At 40.3% G+C, this 20386-nt stretch overlaps 2 protein-coding genes across 2 annotated transcripts in view; one reads left to right on the top strand and one right to left on the bottom strand.

Annotated features, from left to right (window-relative positions):
• Window positions 1–450: 450 nt before the first annotated feature.
• Window positions 451–2180, top strand: LOC135532694 (zinc finger protein 271-like). The gene has a single exon (XM_064960164.1). It carries the CDS (start codon window positions 535–537, stop codon window positions 1771–1773), a length of 1239 nt encoding a protein of 412 aa, XP_064816236.1. The 5' UTR covers window positions 451–534; the 3' UTR covers window positions 1774–2180.
• A 14689-nt stretch (window positions 2181–16869) lies between these two features.
• Window positions 16870–20386, bottom strand: part of LOC135532690 (zinc finger protein ZFP2-like) — a 40369-nt gene continuing 36852 nt past the window's right edge. The window contains exon 4 of the mRNA XM_064960160.1: window positions 16870–18630. Coding sequence (XP_064816232.1) covers window positions 17705–18630 — 926 coding nt within the window. The 3' untranslated portion in view covers window positions 16870–17704. The remainder of the gene's footprint in view (window positions 18631–20386) is intronic.

Here is a 20386-nt window from a genome sequence, read left to right as displayed (position 1 = left end):
TTCTTCTGATGTTGTTCTCACAGGAGACCATGTTGAGACATTCTCTACATCCAGAGAGAAACAGCAGGAAGATCACAGAGCTAAGAGGTCTCACCACTGCCCACATTGTGAGGAGAAGTTTTCAATTCTATCAAAGCTAAAATTACATGTACAAATACACATAGGAGAGAATCTGTTTTCCTGTACTGACTGTGGGAAGAATTTCACAACCTCAAAGGCTCTGACAGTTCATCAGAGAGGACACAGAGGAGAGAAGTCATACCCCTGCTCTGACTGTGGAAAGAGTTTCTCTCAACTGTGCACCTTAAAAAGACATGAACATATACATACAGGAGAGAAGCCTTACTCCTGCTCTGACTGTGGGGCGAGTTTCTCTCAACTGTACAACTTAAAAAGACATGAACGCATACATACAGGAGAGAAGACTTACTCCTGCTCTGACTGTGACAAATGCTTCAAAAGATCAACTGCTCTAAAGGTTCATCAGAGAACACACACAGGAGAGAAGCCTTACTCCTGCTCTGACTGTGAAAAATGCTTCAAAAGATCAACTGCTCTAAAGGTTCATCAGAGAACACACACAGGGAAAAGCCTTACTCCTGCTCTGACTGTGGAAGGAGCTTCTCTAAACTGTACAACTTAAAAACACATGAACGTGTACATACAGGAGAGAAGCCTTACTCCTGCTTTTACTGTGAAAAAATCTTCAGAACATCATCTGATCAAAAAGTTCATCAGAGAACACACACAGGAGAGAAGCCTTACTGCTGCTCTGACTGTGGAAAGCGATACTCTCAACTGGGCCACTTAAAAACACATGAACATATACATACAGGAAAGAAGCCTTACTCCTGCTCTGACTGTGAAAAATGCGTAAAAACATCAGCTGAGCAAAAAGTTCACCAGAGAACACACACGGGAGAGAAGCCTTACTCCTGCTCTGACTGTGAAAAATGCTTCAAAACATCAACTGATCGAAAAGTTCATCAGAGAACACACACAGGAGAGAAGCCTTACTCCTGCTTTTACTGTGAAAAATGCTTCAAAACATCAACTGATCGAAAAATTCATCAGAGAACACACACAGGAGAGAAGCCTTACTCCTGCTCTGACTGTAAAAAATGCTTCAAAAGATCAACTGCTCTAAAAGTTCATCAGAGAAATCACACAGGAGATAAGCCTTACACCTGTTCTGACTGTGGAAAGAGTTTCTCTCAACTGGGCGACTTTAAAACACATGAACGTATACACACAGGAGAGAAGCCTTTCTCCTGCTCTGACTGTGAAAAATGCTTCAAAACATCAACTGAGCAAAAGGTTCATCAGAGAACACACACAGGAGAGAAGCCTTACTCCTGCTCTGGCTGTGGAAAGAGATTCTCTCAACTGGGCCACTTAAGAAGACATGAACTTATACATACAGGAGTGAAGCCTTACTCCTGCTCTGACTGTGGAAAGAGTTTCTCTCAACTGGGCGACTTAAAAACACATGAACGTGTACATACAGGAGAGAAGCCTTACTCCTGCTTTTACTGTGAAAAAATCTTCAGAACATCAACTGAGCAAAACGTTCATCAGAGAACACACACAGGAGAGAAGCCGTACTCCTGCTCTGACTGTGGAAAGAGTTTCTCTAAACTGGGGGACTTAAAAACACATGAACGTATACACACAGGAGAGAAGCCTTACTCCTGCTCTGACTGTGGAAAGAGTTTCTATAAACTGTACAACTTAAAAAGACATGAACGTATGCATATAGGAGTGAAGCCTTAATCCTGCTCTGATTGTGTAAAATGTTTCACAACATCAACTGACCTAAAAGTTTGTCGGAACACACACTGGAGAGAAGCCTTACTCCTGCTCTTAATGTGGCAAGAGTTTCTCCCGATTGGGAAATGTAAAGACACACCAACGGATACATAGTTGACCGAAGCCTTATCAAAGCACTGACTGTGAGAAGATATTCTACAGATCGGGCCATTTAAAAAGACACCAATGTATACATAAAGGAGAGAAGTCTCATCAGTTCTCTCAGACCAGCTAAGATTAGACACTCCACTTAATTCTCATGTCATTAAATAATTGGCAACATTGAATTGGATCAAATGAAGCGTAGAACACTGTATTGTAAAAATAATAAATAAAAAAACATTTAAGGACACCTGCTTTTTCCATAGCAGAATAGGTGGGCTAAGGAATGAAAAGACTGGACGCTGGAGAATTTGAAAAACATACTGCCTGGTCTGATGAATCCCTGTTCCTGCTGTTTCATGCTGATGGGAGGACTGGGGTATGGAGGAAACCACGAGTACATACATCCAGTGGTGGAAAAAGTACCTAACTGTCAGACTGAGTGAAAGTAATGAAACCTTAATAGAAAATTACTGAAGTCAAAGTGAGTCACCCAGTAAAATACTACCTCAGTAAAAGTCTAAAAGCTTTTGGTTGTAAATATAATTATGTATTAAAAGTAATTGCTAAAATATACTCCATCAAAAGTAAAAGTATGAATAATTTCAAATTCCTTAAATTAAACAAACCAGACTGTACAACTGCGTTGTGTTTTTTTAATATTACAGATAGCCAGATAGCCAGGGGCTCAAAACTCAGACATAATTTACGAATGGTGCATTTGTGTTTAGTGAGTCTGCCAGATCAGAGGCAGTAGGAATGACCAGGGATGTTCTCTGTTTAGTGAGTCTGCCAGATCAGAGGCAGTAGGGATGACCAGGGATGTTCTCTGTTTAGTGAGTCTGCCAGATCAGAGGCAGTAGGGATGACCAGGGATGTTCTCTGTTTAGTGAGTCTACCAGATCAGAGGCAGTAGGGATGACCAGGGATGTTCTCTGTTTAGTGAGTCTGCCAGATCAGAGGCAGTAGGGATGACCAGGGATGTTCTCTGTTTAGTGAGTCTACCAGATCAGAGGCAGTAGGGATGACCAGGGATGTTCTCTGTTTAGTGAGTCTGCCAGATCAGAGGCAGTAGGGATGACCAGGGATGTTCTCTGTTTAGTGAGTCTACCAGATCAGAGGCAGTAGGGATGACCAGGGATGTTCTCTGTTTAGTGAGTCCACCAGATCAGAGGCAGTAGGAATGACCAGGGATGTTCTCTTGATAAGTGCGTGAATTGGACCATTTTCTGTTCTGCTAATCATAAAAAATATAACAAGTACTTTTGGGTGTCAGGGCAAATGTATGTAGTAAAAAGTACATTTTGTTTAGGAATGTAGTGAAGTAAAAGTTGTCAAAAATATAAATAGTAAAGTACAGATACTACTAAAACTACTAAAGTAGTTCTTTAAATAATTTTTACTTCAGTACTTTACACTGCATGCATCCATGCCATGTGTCAGCATTTCAGGCTGGTGGTGTGTTTTCAGGGCTCACATTGGGCCCCTTGATAAAAGTTGAGCAATGTTTGAATGCCACGGGATATTGTGAGAGCAAAATTGCAAGATTATGTTATATTTGTTTAATTTTATCAAATGGTTGTTTTGTGCAACAGAATAGAGGGTTCTTATGACTATGGTTTCTGTGTGAACTGAAAAGTGGGCCTCTGGGAGATTTAACACTGACAGAAGATTTACATTGTCTTGGGTTGATAAACCTAACAAGACCGCATTCCATAGCATGAGTTAATGTTTCTGTCCTGAGGTACCAGGGGGAGATTGCTCCAATGTGGAGTTGGGGGGCCAGACCCTGGTCTCTACACAATGAGAAATTAGTATATTTCATACAAATCCTTACCTTGTGGCCCATTTCATAAAGCTGTTGTTTGTAATGAACATCCAGGAGGATGGACTTTGCTATAAAATGCTGTGGCTTTAGTCCTGCTGGTTGGGCTCTCAACGAATCACCTACGGCACGGTCATTGACCAGCTCCATTACTGCAGTAATTAACTAATAAAGTTAGATTGTTTTGAAGAAATGTATAAGTCGCTCCTTTTGATTACAATAATTCCACCACAATATCTAAACATCATTGCCAATCAGGTGCATCCCTTCATGGCGGCAGTTTATCCATCTGCAAATTGATTTTCTTTTCATTAGGATTATGCCACAAGGCTTGTCCAGGAATGGTTCCCAGAACAGCTCACTGAATTCCCTGTAATTGTACATCTGTGGGAGGAGATGGAACGAGCTATTCGGAGAAGATCCACTCCCAGCCAACTTGACACGATTGTAGGAAGCATTGGAGTCAACATGGACCAGCATCCCTGTCGAACGCTCTCAACACCTTGGACAGTCTATGCCCGAAGATTTTAGGCTGACATTCTAGATGATTCTGTGTATCGTAAGTTCAAATAAAGTTCACATAATAATAATTTCTAAAATCTAACAATTTGATGAAATTATATCCTATTTGGTAATGACAGTCATGACACACTTTTTTTTTAAACTGGTGCATTAAATATTTTTAAAGACTTTTGGAAGTGTGATACATAGAATAATGTCAAACGTCTGGGTGTGAGAATGCTTTATAAAATAAAACATTTTAAAAGCTGAAAAAAATAGTGAGGTTATTTAGTATCTACTTAATGGATGTGAGATAAACATATCTAAATTAAAGTCTTCAAGACTATTTACATAATCAACTGGGCATTGCAACAGTCTGACCCTCTATATAGTCTTGGGTATATATTGAGCTCTAACAAAGGTGTGTTGAAATGAATACTGTAGTGGTGTGAGAAAGGTAACAAACTTCTTCTCTGGTTCCATTCCCCAATACTAACTGGGTCATTATTGAATTGCATGGGTAATGCAGTTTCTTGGCTTTGGTACGCTATAAAACACTTATTTAATAAGAAAACACAAGCACTTTATACTGATTAACATCTATTTGTATGCACTGTAGACATTACTGGTGCCTAACGGATGGGCTTGTCACCATGGTGATGTGTAGAGATGTAGTGACATGAATTAAACTAAGACATTCAGTAGATCAATAAAACTGCAGTAGTGTATCTGGTCTCAAAGCTGATGCTGAAAAACCCTGTCAGTACTGAGGTCAAATGTAATGCTCATTTACATTTCCTGTTTCAGCTTCATACAAACAGGAATTATTTAGCTTAAAATAGTTTTTAGTATTTAATGATAGAGAAGAGATTGAGCAGCAGAAATTCATTTTATTTTATATTGTCAGATCAATTAAGTTCAATTGAGTAATTCAATCACGTTCATAATAAAATACAATTGAATAAACATGTAGTCATTTCATAGCCTGTGCATCAATAGTAAAATGTATCTACCCAAACTAGTGGTGAAAACTGATCATCACACCATCTCTGATACATGTAGTGTCTACCAGCTCATTCTCACAGAAAGCTGAAAACAGCATTTCCTATCCACCCTCCCCCAGATCATTGTGACAACTGTAATACAATGACAGAGGGGGATTTCTTCCTTCACCCTCATACCGGAAAGTACATGTATGTCAGGGGTTGAATTTCCTGTAAAACAACACGTGTGGTATATTTCCTGGCCATGTGGTTATTATTTTAGAAGGTATAATACTCCACCCACAGATGAACAACTGGATTGAGATCTGGTGACTCGTCAGGCCACTGCAGTAAACTGAATCCACTGTCATGTTCTTGGGACCATTCCTGGACAAGCGTTGTGGCATAGTCCTGCAAAAAAATATATATATATTTGCAGATGGATACACTGCTGCCATGAAGGGAGGCACCTGATTGGCAGTAATTATTTAGATATCCTGTGGCATTCAAACATTGCTCAACTTTTATCAAGAGGCCCAATGTGTGACCTGAAAACACACCCCAACCATCACACCACCAGCCTGCAAAGATGACACACAGCATGGATACATGTACTCATGGTTTCCTCCATACTCTAGTCCTCCCATCAGCATGAAACAGCAGGAACAGGGATTCATCAGACCAGGCAATGTTTTTCATATTCATTCACCAGTGTCCAGTCTTTTCATTTCTTAGCCCACTGCAACTGCAGTCTTGTTTTCTGCTGAAAGCTAATGGGGATCCATAATAAATCCATAATAAAAACTACATTAAGGATTATAGCTTTCACCTGGGTTCACCTGGTCAGTCTATGTCATGGAAAGAGCAGGCGTCCTACCAGCTCATTCCCACGGGAAACTGCAGAGGGAAGCACTACCACCCAGTCAACCATCGGACTCTATTGTGAGACACCTCACAGAGGATATTCAACCCTAAGGGCAAATCCAAGGTCATCTCAATATCTTTACAGTAGAAGCTAACACACACTGATCAGTAAAGAGAGGCTAACATTCTATAACGCTCCCTTTCCTCTGTACAGTTCTCTCACAGTGAGAAACAATTGGATTACAATAGTGTTCTACACTTTCTTCATTTGATCCAATTCAACGTTGCCAATTATTTTATGAGATTATGAAGTGGAGAGTCCTATCTTAGCTGATTTGAGAGAACTGATGAGGCTTCTCTCCTTTATGTATACATTGGTGTCTTTTTAAATGGCCCAATCTGTAGAATCTCTTCTCACAGTCAGTGCAGTGATGAGGCTTCTCTCCTGTGTGTATACATTCATGTCGTTTTAAGTGGCACAGTAGAGAGAAACTTGATGCACAGTCAGAGCTGATGTAAGGATTCTCTCCTATGTGTGTTGTCATGACGTTGCCCTCTTTGGGTACAGCAAGCCCCACCCCCTCTCCCTGTCTCCTACACCTAGGCTGCTGTGGTCAGAGAGAGTCATAAATTCCTGGAGGAGATTATCTCCTCATGGCCACAGTATAGAGAGAGAGAGGGAGTTTTCATAGAAGAGAACAAAGGAATTTCTTCCACCTTACAGAACTTGAGGTCCGAACAACATATATGTTCTGGAGAAGGTATAAAAGATCGGTGAAGAATCCAGCTACAAACTGGTCCATTTTGTACAATTTGGTGAAACTCATGGGAGCCAACATGGCCACATTACCATAACTCTGTTTATATAATAGCCTCAGATATGAGGTTTACATCTAAGATGAATGGGTGAGGATGATACTGTTTGTAAAATTGTGTAATGTGATTTTGGACTGTTTAATGAAGGAAACTTGAATTCCCTTTTGAGTTTAACTAAATCAGAGGACCGCCCATGAGCACAGTTTTGACCTGGCGTTATGAGACAGCCTTTTTCTGCTCCCCCGAATAAAACCCCCACTTTGAGAATTTCTCAACAGACCATGTTTCCCTCAATTATGAGAGGACAAAGGTTGCAGACCAGCTTACCTCGATAAGAGGGCCAAGGTTTGAGTAGATGGCTGAATCTTTTAACCATACCACGTGCTTAACCTCTTAGACTATCGATACCAACAGAATAAGAACAAGTCTTTGATATTAATTACTAGTCTGCAGCTTGGAATTCAGTATCATTGAACGCGAAGACCGACAACCGCCGAAACATCTATCCATAACGACATGAATGAATGTCACTCTGAACTATCCATTCTAACCACGACAGAGAGGGCGGACAGACTCTCCAACAGAAACAAACTTTTCAACAGAGATCCCAACAACACACTGAGTGTAAATATGTATATTGATTGCAATTGTTCCCGAATTAGTGAGCGTTCATGTGCAAAGGATTAGCATTTCAATTGTTATAATTATCAACTGTGTGTTTTCTTATCTCAGTCAATCCCCACTTCCCTTTTGTACACCAAGCCGCGATAATGGTATATCCCACTAGGGAAACTCTGTTTAATTTCCTTGTAACTATCAACTGTTTGTTTATGCATTTCTCTGAATTTCTTAGTTAGTAAATAAATTATTTAAGACAATTGATGTATGGATGACTCATAGGGAAGACTGGGTTTGTGCAGATAACCAACAATTAACTATGTTTGGAATGAGACTAACGTGAGGTAAAGTAAATAATTCATTAATTCGAAGACTAATTGATCAGATATAAAATATCTGAAAGTTATATTAGGAAAATTATAACTTTGTAATCTGAATATTTTCCTTGGTGCCCCGACTTCCTAGTTAATTACAGCTACATGATTAATCAGAGAATCTTTGATAAAAACTAAAAGTCTTCATTTAATGATAGTAAAGACATGACAACAGCTACAGCACTCACCAGTTTTCTTCCCAGAAGTCCATAGGTCATCCCTGTAGACTGCCCAAAACTAGTGCCTTACAGCTGTAGACTTATCATATAGTTATCAACTTAGGATAGTGCCTAAGCAACACACCAAGTAGGAAAGCCCTAGATATAACATTAGACAATGCCATGACAGGGCCATTTTGCCAAGACCTTGGACGTATATAGAATACAGTCCAATTAGATGATTAATGAGGCATAACTATATTTTGTTTTGTTTATGCTTTCATTCATTTTGTTTCATTTTCTTCGGCACTTAGAAAGTGATAGAGCCATAAACAACTCCCCAATACAACCATCAGTTAGTGCCACAACTCCGCTCGTTTGGGAGGAAATGTAATGATATATTTTGTGTGTGTGTGCGTTGTTAACATCTGCCTAAGTTACTGCCCAGATCTTCTAGTCTGGACGGAACGCCGATCCCAATCCGGACATCCGCTGCCCAGCCATGGAGCGGACTTCTTCATTCACAGAAACCCTACCTGGGTCGACCACCAGAGAGGGGGACTGCAACAGCAATCAACTGGACATCTGCTGCCCTGCCTTGGTGCGGACTTCTTCATTCGCAGAAACCCTACCCGGATCGACCACCAGAGGGAGACCACAACCAGGACAACCCACAGTCATTTTTATGTTGCTTTGCAACGTGCAGGTTAATCGCAAGATTGAACCCAACATGAGAGGACTGTCATGACGTTGGCCTGTGGGTAAGATTTATGACCCCCCACATAAATACATTTCTCTCTTGACTTGACCGAAGGACTCTTGAAAAGCCTTTGTTAAACATTGAGAGTCGGGGAACATCAAAAGGTGGGGGAAAGGGACCATATTTCAGTAATCCAACCAGTTAAAAATATGCGTTGGTACTTCTTATGGCTGCAATCCCGTTAACGGGGTCGATATGATAACAGCCAGTGAAAGTGTAGGGCACCAAATTCAAAACAACAAATCTCAAAATTAAAATTCCTCAAACATACATGTATTTTATACCGTTTTAAAGGTAATCTTGTTGTTAATCCCACCACAGTGTCCGATTTTCCAATATGCTTTACGGCGAAAGCACCACAAACGATTATGTTAGGTCACCACCAAGCCACAGAATAAGCACAGCAATTTTTCCAGCCAAAGATAGCAGTCACAAAAAGCAGAAATATAAAAAGCAGATCAAATGAATCACTAAACTTTGATGATCTTCATCAGATGACACTCATAGGATTTCATGTTACACAATACATGTATGTGTTGTTTGATAAAGTTCATATTTATATAAAAAAACCTGAGTTTACATTGTTCACTAGTTCCAAAAACATCCAGTGATTTTGCATAGCCACATAGATTCAACAGAAATACTCATCATAAATGTAGATGATAATACAAGTTATACACATGGAATTATAGATATACCTCTCCTTAATGCAACCGATGTGTCAGATTTCAAAAAAACTTTATGGAAAAAGCAAACCATGCAGTAATCTGAGACGGCACTCAAAAATAACCAAATTAGCCACCATGTTGGAGTTAACAGAAACCATAAATTACATGATAAATATTCCCTTTGAAGATCATCAGAATGCACTCCCAGGAATCCTAGTTCCACAATAAATGTTTGATTTGTTCGATAATGTCCGTTATTTATGTCCAAATAGATCCTTTTGTTAGCTCGTTTGGTATACACATCCAAACGCTCCTTCAGGTCGAGGATTACTTCGGACAAAAACTTCCAAAAGTTCTATTACAGGTCGAAGAAACGTTTCAAATTAAGTATAGAATCAATCATTAGGATGTTTTTATCATAAATCTTCAATAAAGTTCCAACCGGAGAATTCCTTTCTGTCTTGAGGACTAATGGAACGCAGGTGGATATCATGTGAAATGCACGTGACCAGGAAATGGCTCTCTGCCAGTAACCTGACTCATTCAAATCAAATCAAATGTATTTGTCACATACACATGGTTAGCAGATGTTAATGCGAGTGTAGCGAAATGCTTGTGCTTCTAGTTCCGACAATGCAGTAATAACCAACAAGTAATCTAACTGACAATTCCAAAACTACTGTCTTATACACAGTGTAAGGGGATAAAGAATATGTACATAAGGATATATGAATGAGTGATGGTACAGAGCAGCATAGGCAAGATACAGTAGATGGTATCGAGTACAGTATATACATATGAGATGAGTATGTAAACAAAGTGGCATAGTTAAAGTGGCTAGTGATACATGTATTACATAAGGATGCAGTCGATGATATAGAGTACAGTATATACGTATGCATATGAGATGAATAATGTAGGGTAAGTAACATTATATAAGGTAGCATTGTTTAAAGTGGCTAGTGATATATTTCCGTCATTTCCCATCAATTCCCATTATTAAAATGGCTGGAGTTGAGTCAGTGTCAGTGTGTTGGCAGCAGCCACTCAATGTTAGTGGTGGCTGTTTAACAGTCTGATGGCCTTGAGATAGAAGCTGTTTTTCAGTCTCTCGGTCCCAGCTTTGATGCACCTGTACTGACCTCGCCTTCTGGATGATAGCGGGGTGAACAGGCAGTGGCTCGGGTGGTTGATGTCCTTGATGATCTTTATGGCCTTCCTGTAACATCAGGTGGTGTAGGTGTCCTGGAGGGCAGGTAGTTTGCCCCCGGTGATGCGTTGTGCAGACCTCACTACCCTCTGGAGAGCCTTACGGTTGAGGGCGGAGCAGTTGACGTACCAGGCGGTGATACAGCCCGCCAGGATGCTCTCGATCGTGCATCTGTAGAAGTTTGTGAGTGCTTTTGGTGACAAGCCGAATTTCTTCAGCCTCCTGAGGTTGAAGAGGCGCTGCTGCGCCTTCTTCACGATGCTGTCTGTGTGAGTGGACCAATTCAGTTTGTCTGTGATGTGTATGCCGAGGAACTTAAAACTTGCTACTCTCTCCACTACTGTTCCATCGATGTGGATAGGGGTGTTCCCTCTGCTGTTTCCTGAAGTCCACAATCATCTCCTTAGTTTTGTTGACGTTGAGTGTGAGGTTATTTTCCTGACACCACACTCCGAGGGCCCTCACCTCCTCCCTGTAGGCCGTCTCGTCGTTGTTGGTAATCAAGCCTACCACTGTTGTGTCGTCCGCAAACTTGATGATTGAGTTGGAGGCGTGCGTGGCCACGCAGTCGTGGGTGAACAGGGAGTACAGGAGAGGGCTCAGAACGCACCCTTGTGGGGCCCCAGTGTTGAGGATCAGCGGGGAGGAGATGTTGTTACCTACCCTCACCACCTGGGGGCGGCCCGTCAGGAAGTCCAGTACCCAGTTGCACAGGGCGGGGTGGAGACCCAGGGTCTCGAGCTTGATGACGAGCTTGGAGGGTACTATGGTGTTGAATGCCGAGCTGTAGTCGATGAACAGCATTCTCACATAGGTATTCCTCTTGTCCAGATGGGTTAGGGCAGTGTGCAGTGCGGTTGAGATTGCATCGTCTGTGGACCTATTTGAGCGGTAAGCAAATTGGAGTGGGTCTAGGTGTCAGGTAGGGTGGAGGTGATATGGTCCTTGACTAGTTTCTCAAAGCACTTCATGATGACGGAAGTGAGTGCTACGGGGCGGTAGACGTTTAGCTCAGTTACCTTAGCTTTCTTGGGAACAGGAACAATGGTGGCCCTCTTGAAGCATGTGGGAACAGCAGACTGGTATAGGGATTGATTGAATATGTCCGTTCACCATGTGCAAAACACGCCTATTCCCCTCTTAATCAGTCCCACACCACAGTAGAAGCCTTATTCAACTTTCTAAAGACAGTTGACATCTAGTGGAAGCCCTAGGAAGTGCAACCTCATCCATATCTCACTGTGAATTCAATAGGGCTTGGGTTTAAAATCCCCCAACCTCAGATTTCTCACTTCCTGTTTGGATTCCTTCTCAGGTTTTTGCCTGCCATATGAGTTATGTTATAATCACAGACATCATTCAAACAGTGTTAGAAACTTCCATGTGTTTTCTATCCAATGCTAATAATATGCATATATTAGCAACTGAGACTGAGGAGCAGGCCGTTTACTCTGGGCACCTTTCGTCCAAGCAAACTCAATACTGCAGCCATAAGAAGATAACCTCTATGGGAATGCTGTCCCTAAACTGGGACGGTTGTTGCTTAACGTGTCCTAATGTGACTAGAATGACTGTATACAACAGCCAACTTTCCGGGACAGACATGTCTTTATGTGGGCAAAAAGCTTAAATTCTTGTTAATCTAACTACAGTGTCCAATTTTCAGTGGCTATTACAGTGAAAAAATACCATGCTATTGTTTGAGGAGAGTGCATAACAACAAATAATTATCACGGCAACTTGTTTAATAAATTCCTCTCTGAAGGTAAATAATGTTCTTACATTCAGAATCTCGCTCTGATTCGTCGTCCTGATGGCCTCAGAAATAAAATGTAGCATAGTTTTGTTTGATCAAATCATTTTTATATTAAAATGTAGGAACTGGGTTCTACAGTTTGAACCTCTGACATCTCTGGCCCCACACCCACCCCACCCAGCCATCTAGATGTGTGAAGGTTAGTGTATTTTCTGTAGGGATCCATCGTCTGACATTCCTGGGAGTGTGTAAACTTAACATTTCTTTATTGCCATAGCATTTTTGTATGTTTTCTATAGTTATGTACTTGAAAATGTATCAATTGACCAATCCGGCACATTTGGGCAAACTCCTGACAGACTTGATACAAAATATTGTGTAGTAATGTAGTTCTTCACTGGATCAGTCTGAAACTTTGCAAACACACTGCTACCATCTGGTGGTCAATCTAAATTCCACGTAGAATTCATCACTGGCCTTTCTCTTGCATTTCAAAGAAAATGGAACAAAAACTTCATAGAAAAAGCATGTTTTTTTTGTATGTATTATCTTTTACCAGATTTAATGTGTTATTCTCCTACATTAATTTAGCATTTCCAAAACCTTCAAAGTGTTTTCTTTCAAATGGTATCAATAATATGTATATCCTTGATTCAGGTCCTGAGCTAAAGGCAGTTAGATTTGGGTATGTCATTTTAGGGGGGGGGCGGATAGTATGATCCTTGAGAGGTTTTAAGGGAAGTGTGAGCTGAGACAAAGACAACATCTTTAAAAAAAAGATAAAGATAAAGCTTTAAAAAAAATCAAATCAAAAGCCTTTTCATGTGAAAAACCTGAATCCTACTCATGACTCCAAGTGTTTTGTTTGGAGCCGAATGAGCTTTGGGCTTTGAATGTGGCACCTGGCCAAAAATAAAACGAATGCCATCAACTTTCACCATGTGCAAAACACGCCGATCCGGGAGCCCAGGTAAGATTAATCAAATCCCCTCAATGCCGCTGTGCATACTGTCACAGACACTATAATGACACAGATACAAAGATGAGTCCTCTATCTATCTCTATGGCCGTGTACCATTGTTCAGAATATGTGCTGTGAAGATGATGCTTTTTGTCTCCGTTTCTATTTATTACTACAGGTAGGTAATAGCACGTTTAAACTATTTAAAATCAAAAGAACATGTCATACCATGATAGGTTACAAATCTGTCAAGGGATTGTCAGGTTCAATGTGTGAAAGAGCGGGAAGACTGAGGAACAAAAGGAGAAGCTATGCTATCGTAAATACAGTATCTCATGCATTCTAAATTACCTCCCATTTGAAAAAGGAGAACGCAATAAATATTTACACTGAGCTGCGCTTCGGTAGGTTGGTCGTAGATCCTGGCCGTGTTGCCCAACAGAGATCTTCCTTGTCCACTGAAGGATTTCTTTGGTGGTGGTGTTTGATATTTCAGATCCTTTGTCCGTCCTTTCCTAGCCCACGTTTACAGCAGCTTGGAGGTATCACTTCTGGAGAGAATAAGAGTTCAAAGTTCATACCAAGTTGCCATGCTATAAGCTCATGCTATATTCTGGTTGGTATTGTCAAAATTGAGCCTCCGGGGTGGCGCAGTGGTCTAAGGTGTGCCACCTGAGATTCTAGGTTCGAGCCCAGGCTCTGTTGTAGCTGGCCGCGACCAGGAGGCCCATGGGGCGGCGCACAATTGGCCCAGCATCATCTGGGTTAGGCCGGCATGGATATCCTCGTCTCATCATGCACTAGCCACTCCTGTGTCGGGTTGGGTTGCAGTGCACGCTGATCAGGTCACTGGGTGTACGGTGTTTCCTCCGACACATTGCGGGTTGGATGTGCGTTGTGTCAAAGAAGCAGTGCGGCTAGGTTGGGTTGCGTTTTGGAGGACGCATGGCGTTCGACCTTTGCCTCTCCTGAGTCTGTACGGGAGTTGCAGCAATGAGACAAGACTGTAACTACTACCGATTGGATACCATGAAATTGAACTCGATGCCAATTGCGTTAGGTTCTTGCTGTTTAACTCAGGTCTTTAGGTGATCTGAACCCTTTTGACATCAGGAAGTTACATTATATAGTGGTAGCAGAGAGGGCATGTTTCATAGTTTACAACCAATGTCTCTTCACATGGGTGGGCCACTGAGTGAGCAGGGCTTTAACCTTATGAAGACCCAATTCTCTCATTTGGAAGCTAAAATTACATTTAATCTTTTCAAAAATAGTTTCATATTTCAACATTTAAATTGCACAACAATTCCATGTGAATCTGATAACTATAATGTGTAGACTTTCCTAAATACAGTTTGTCATCCTATCATTAATAAGAATGTCTCAGATGACAACCGAACTGAGATCATATTCATTATGAACCCATTTTGAGATTCATTATTTTATTCTAGAATATAACACTAGAGCTTTGTGTGTGCAATAGTTTGAAGATAAATAAATGGATTCATAAATACAATTTCACGATCTAAATTACACTGATAAAAAAAGACGCTTCGATTATAACGGTATAATTATTATTTTATTAGAATTTTTCAAACTGATGTAAACCACACATACAACTAAACAAAGTGTATATAGTGCATAACACAGCACCAAATTAAACATGTATTAAAATAACTCCATATTCATTGTATTATACAGTAAACGAGTGTTTTTCCAATGTCGTAGCTGGCATAATATGTGCATGTTAGGCTTTGCCATGTTAATGACAATGGATTCGAGATCTACTAGTAGCATACATCTGAAAAGAAGTCTACCAGACATTTTTACAGGCAATTTATAGGTTAAATGCTTTGACATAGCGGTCATCAAAGTATACTGTAATGTCACTAATTTATTTTAAAAACGATAAAGAACGTGGAGATAGATCATGTTGTTATTTAACACTTGTGTACACTCTCGTTAATCAAATACAACAAAAACACATTGTGCGTGTGTGTACTGTGCTTGCATGTCGTAACATTAAACACATTGTTTTAACTCAACATTTGCTAAACAGCACTCCCGTTAGGCTACTGCAGCCTCACTGTACCCATGATGTAGCTATCACCTCCATATGTCCTCCACAGCCTCACTCTACCCATGATGTAGCTATCACCTCCATCTGTCCTCCACAGCCTCACTCTACTCATGATGTAGCTATCACCTCCATCTGTCCTCCACAGCCTCACTCTACCCATGATGTAGCTATCACCTCCATCTGTCCTCCACAGCCTCACTCTACCCATGATGTAGCTATCACCTCCATCTGTCCTCCACAGCCTCACTCTACTCATGATGTAGCTATCACCTCCATCTGTCCCAGCTTTTCGGGCAACATTTTTCCAGGAGGCAAGCCGAAGTCGGCAACCAAAGGGAGGGGGAGGGGGGGTCATTGGTCAGCAGTAGGAATTCTTCAAAGAGTCTTTGTCATTAAACATGAGGAGACTCGTTTTCATGCGGATTTTTGTCAGATGTAAAATTGCACGACAAAAGATCTCCTCGGCAAAACGTCAACATTAATGACAGATTTGTTTCCTTATCTTACTATTTTGTTTATCTGGATATTCTGGAAAGGATCCCAGTCCTTAATAGAAGTCTGGGATCAATGTTTTGTGCATGTCACACCCGCTCCCATTGTACTGTATGTATGAATGCTGTGGTGCTTACTAACACAATAGGAAATGTTGTGGTAGACGTGGGCCATCACAGGAAAGTTCACAGCTCTTTCACTCTGAACATTCATATCAATGACTCACCCTCAAATGGACCATCAATACCAGAGTTCTACAAGATTATTTACATAATCAACTGGGCATTACAACAGTGTGACCCTCATTATAGTCTTGGGCATTACAACAGCGTGACCCTCATTATAGTCTTGGGCATATATTGAGCTCAAAGACAGGGGTGTGGAAAAGGTCTGTTGAAATGAATACTGTAGTGGTGTGAGAAAGGAAACACAAGCTTCCTCTCTGGTTCCATTTCCCCAATAGTAACTGGGTCATTATTGGATTGTGGTGGTAATGCTGTCCCTGGACATTGGTACCTTTTATAAAACATTTATTTAATAAGAAAACACATGCACTTTATACTGATTAACATCTATTTGTATGCACTGTAGACATTACTGGTGCCTAACGGATGGGCTTGTCACCATGGTGATGTGTAGAGATGTAGTGACATGAATTAAACAAAGACATTCAGTAGATCAATAAAACTGCAGTAGTGTATCTGGTCTCAAAGCTGATGCTGAAAAACCATGTCAGTGCTGAGGTCAAATGTAATGCTCATTTACATTTCCTGTTCGTTTCAGCTTCATACAAACAGGAATTATTTAGCTTTAAATACTAGAAACTGTTTTATGATACAGAAGAGAAGAAGAGATTGAGCAGCACAAATTCATTCATTCAATTCTAACTTTATTGTCAGCTCAATTAAGTTCAATGGAGTTATCCAAACACATTCCTCATCAATGACTAAAATAACAAATTTAGTTTTAAAAGAGAATTGAATAAACATGTAGTCATTTTATAGTCTGTGCATCAATAAACAAAAGTCTATGTAGTAAAATATGTATTTACCCAAACTAATGGTGAAAACTGATCATCACATCATCTTGATCTGATACATGTTGGGTCTACCAGCTCATTCCCACAGAAAACTAGAGGGAAGCAGTACCACCCAGTCAACCATCAGACTCACTTGTTTCTAGTGAACAGCACCGATATGGAGAACCATTATCGATAGATTGATTTTTTGAACTTTTTATTTGATTTATTAGGATCCCCATTACGACAAAGGAGAAAGCTAGTCTTACTGGGGTCCAACATATAACAAAAAATACATTAGACACAAACTGATAAGGTGCACACTGATCAGTAAAGAGAGGCTAACATTCTATGATGCTCCCGTTCCTCTGCACAGTTCTTTCACAGTGAGGAACTATAGGATGACTATAGTGTTCTACACTTTCTTCATTTGATCCAATCCACTGTTACCACTTATTTTATGAGATGACAATTAAATGATGGAGTGACTAATCTTAGCTGTTCTGACAAAACTGCTTAGGCTTTTCTCCTTTATGTATACTTTTGTGTGATTTTACGTTGCCCAATTGGGAGAAACTCTGGCCACAGTAAGAGCATAAGTAAGACTTCTATCCTGTGTGTGTTCTTCAATGACCTTTGAGCTCAAATGTTACACAGTCCTTGCATACTTTCAGGTATTTAAGTCGCTCAGTCGAGAGAAGCTCTTTCTTCAGTCAGAGCAGGAGTAAGGCTTCTTTCCTGTGTGTGTTCTCTGGTGAACTTTTAGCTCATTTGATGTTGTGAAGCATTTTACACAATTAGAGCAGGGGTACAGCTTCTCTCCTCTATGTTTACGTTCATGTGTTATTAAGTCGCCTAGTTGATTGAAACTCTTTCCACAGTCAGAGCAGATGTAAGGCTTCAATCCTGTATGTATACGTTCATGTGTGTTTAAGGTATACAATCGAGAGAAACTCTTCCCACAGTGAGAGCAGGAGTAAGGCTTCTCTCCTGTGTGTGTTCTCTGATGAGTTTTTAGGTCAGTTGATGTTGTGAAGCATTTTACACAATCAGAGCAGGAGTAAGGCTTCTCTCCTGTGTGTGTTCTCTGATGAACTATTAGATAGGTTGATGTTGCGAAGTACTTTCCAATGTCCAAACAGGAGAAAGGCTTCTCTCCCGTATGCATACGTTGGTGTATTTGTAAGTTTCCCAGTTGAGAGAAACTCGCCCCACAGTCAGAGCAGGAGTAAGGCTTCTCTCCTGTGTGTGTTCTCTGATGAACTTTTAGCTGATTTGATGTTGTGAAGAATTTTACACAATTAGAGCAGGAGTACGGCTTCTCTCCTCTATGTTTACGTCCATGCGTAATTAAGTTGCCCAATTGATTGAAACTCTTTCCACAGTCAGAGCAGGTGTAAGGCTTCTCTCCTGTGTGTATTCTCTGGTGAACTTTTAGCTTGGTTGATGTTGTGAAGCTCTTTCCACAGTCAGTGCAAGGATTCAGATTTCCCCTTGTGTGTATTTTTAGGTGCCTTTTTAGCTTTGACAGAAATGGGAAAATCTCCTCACAATGTGGGCAGTGATGAGACCTCTTAGCTTTGTGATCTTCCTGTTGTTGCTCTCTGGATGTAGAGAATGTCTCAACATGGTCTCCTGTGTGAACAACAACAGAAGTACCAGTCAGTTGGTGTGATAATACATGTAAATTAAAATGTATTTAATGAAGCCCTTTTTACATTAGCTGATGTCAAAGTTCTTTATACAAAGCCAGCCTAAATCCCCAAAGAGGAAGCAAAGCAGATGCAGAAGCACAGTGGCCAGGACAACTCCCTAGGAAGCAGGAACTAGGAAGAAACGTACCCCGTGATCATTGGTAGGAAAGGTATACCTAATTGTCATACTTGAGTAAAAGTAACAATACTATAATATAAAATAACTCAGTAAAATTCTACCTGAGTAAAAGTCTATAAGTATTTGGTTTTATACTTCAGTATCAAAATTAAATGTAATTGCTCAAACATATTTAAGTATTAAAAGTAGAAGTAAAAATAATTCAAATGTCCTTATACTAAGCAAACCAGACAGCACAATATTCTTGTTTTAAAAATGTACGGATGGCCAGGGGCACACTCCAACACTCAGACATCATTTACAAACCAAACATATGTGTTTAGTGAGTCCGCCAGATCAGAGGCAGTAGGGATGACCAGGGATGTTCTTGGACCATTTTCCTGTTCTGCTAAGCATTCAAAATGCAATGAGTACTTTTGGGTGTCAGGGAAAATGTATGGAGTAAAAAGTACATCATTTTCTGTAGTGATGTAAAAGTTGTCAAATATATAAATAGTAAAGTACAGATACCCCAAAACAACTGCTTAAGTAGTTCTTCAAAGTATCTTTACTTAAGTACTTCACACCACTGTACATGACATATGACTTCATATCTGTAGGCTGGTACTGTATCTATTAACATCTGAAGGCTGGTACTGTATCTATTAATATCTGAAGGCTGGTACTGTATCTATTCATATCTGTAGGCTGGTACTGTATCTATTCATATCTGTAGGCTGGTACTGTATCTATTCATATCTGAAGGCTGGTACTGTATCTATTCATATCTGTAGGCTGGTACTGTATCTATTAACATCTGAAGGCTGGTACTGTATCTATTAATATCTGAAGGCTGGTACTGTATCTATTCATATCTGTAGGCTGGTACTGTATCTATTAATATCTGTAGGCTGGTACTGTATCTATTCATATCTGAAGGCTGGTACTGTATCTATTCATATCTGTAGGCTGGTACTGTATCTATTCATATCTGAAGGCTGGTACTGTATCTATTTATATCTGTAGGCTGGTACTGTATCTATTAATATCTGTAGGCTGGTACTGTATCTATTAATATCTGAAGGCTGGTACTGTATCTATTCATATCTGTAGGCTGGTACTGTATCTATTCATATCTGAAGGCTGGTACTGTATCTATTCATATCTGAAGGCTGGTACTGTATCTATTAATATCTGAAGGCTGGTACTGTATCTATTTATATCTGTAGGCTGGTACTGTATCTATTCATATCTGTAGGCTGGTACTGTATCTATTCATATCTGAAGGCTGGTACTGTATCTATTCATATCTGAAGGCTGGTACTGTATCTATTCATATCTGAAGGCTGGTACTGTATCTATTCATATCTGAAGGCTGGTACTGTATCTATTCATATATGTAGGCTGGTACTGTATCTATTCATATCTGAAGGCTGGTACTGTATCTATTCATATCTGAAGGCTGGTACTGTATCTATTCATATCTGTAGGCTGGTACTGTATCTATTCATATCTGAAGGCTGGTACTGTATCTATTCATATCTGAAGGCTGGTACTGTATCTATTCATATCTGAAGGC

Source organism: Oncorhynchus masou, unplaced genomic scaffold (genome assembly GCF_036934945.1).
Source record: "Oncorhynchus masou masou isolate Uvic2021 unplaced genomic scaffold, UVic_Omas_1.1 unplaced_scaffold_1989, whole genome shotgun sequence".
Lineage (NCBI taxonomy): Eukaryota > Metazoa > Chordata > Actinopteri > Salmoniformes > Salmonidae > Oncorhynchus > Oncorhynchus masou.
The sequence above is the reverse complement of the archived record's forward strand: the minus strand, read 5'-3'. Positions and strand labels throughout refer to the sequence as shown.

Coding starts and splice junctions, on each gene's coding strand:
- LOC135532694 (XM_064960164.1), top strand. CDS start 535: ATGCTTCAAAAGATCAACTGCTCTAAAGGTTCATCAGAGAACACACAC.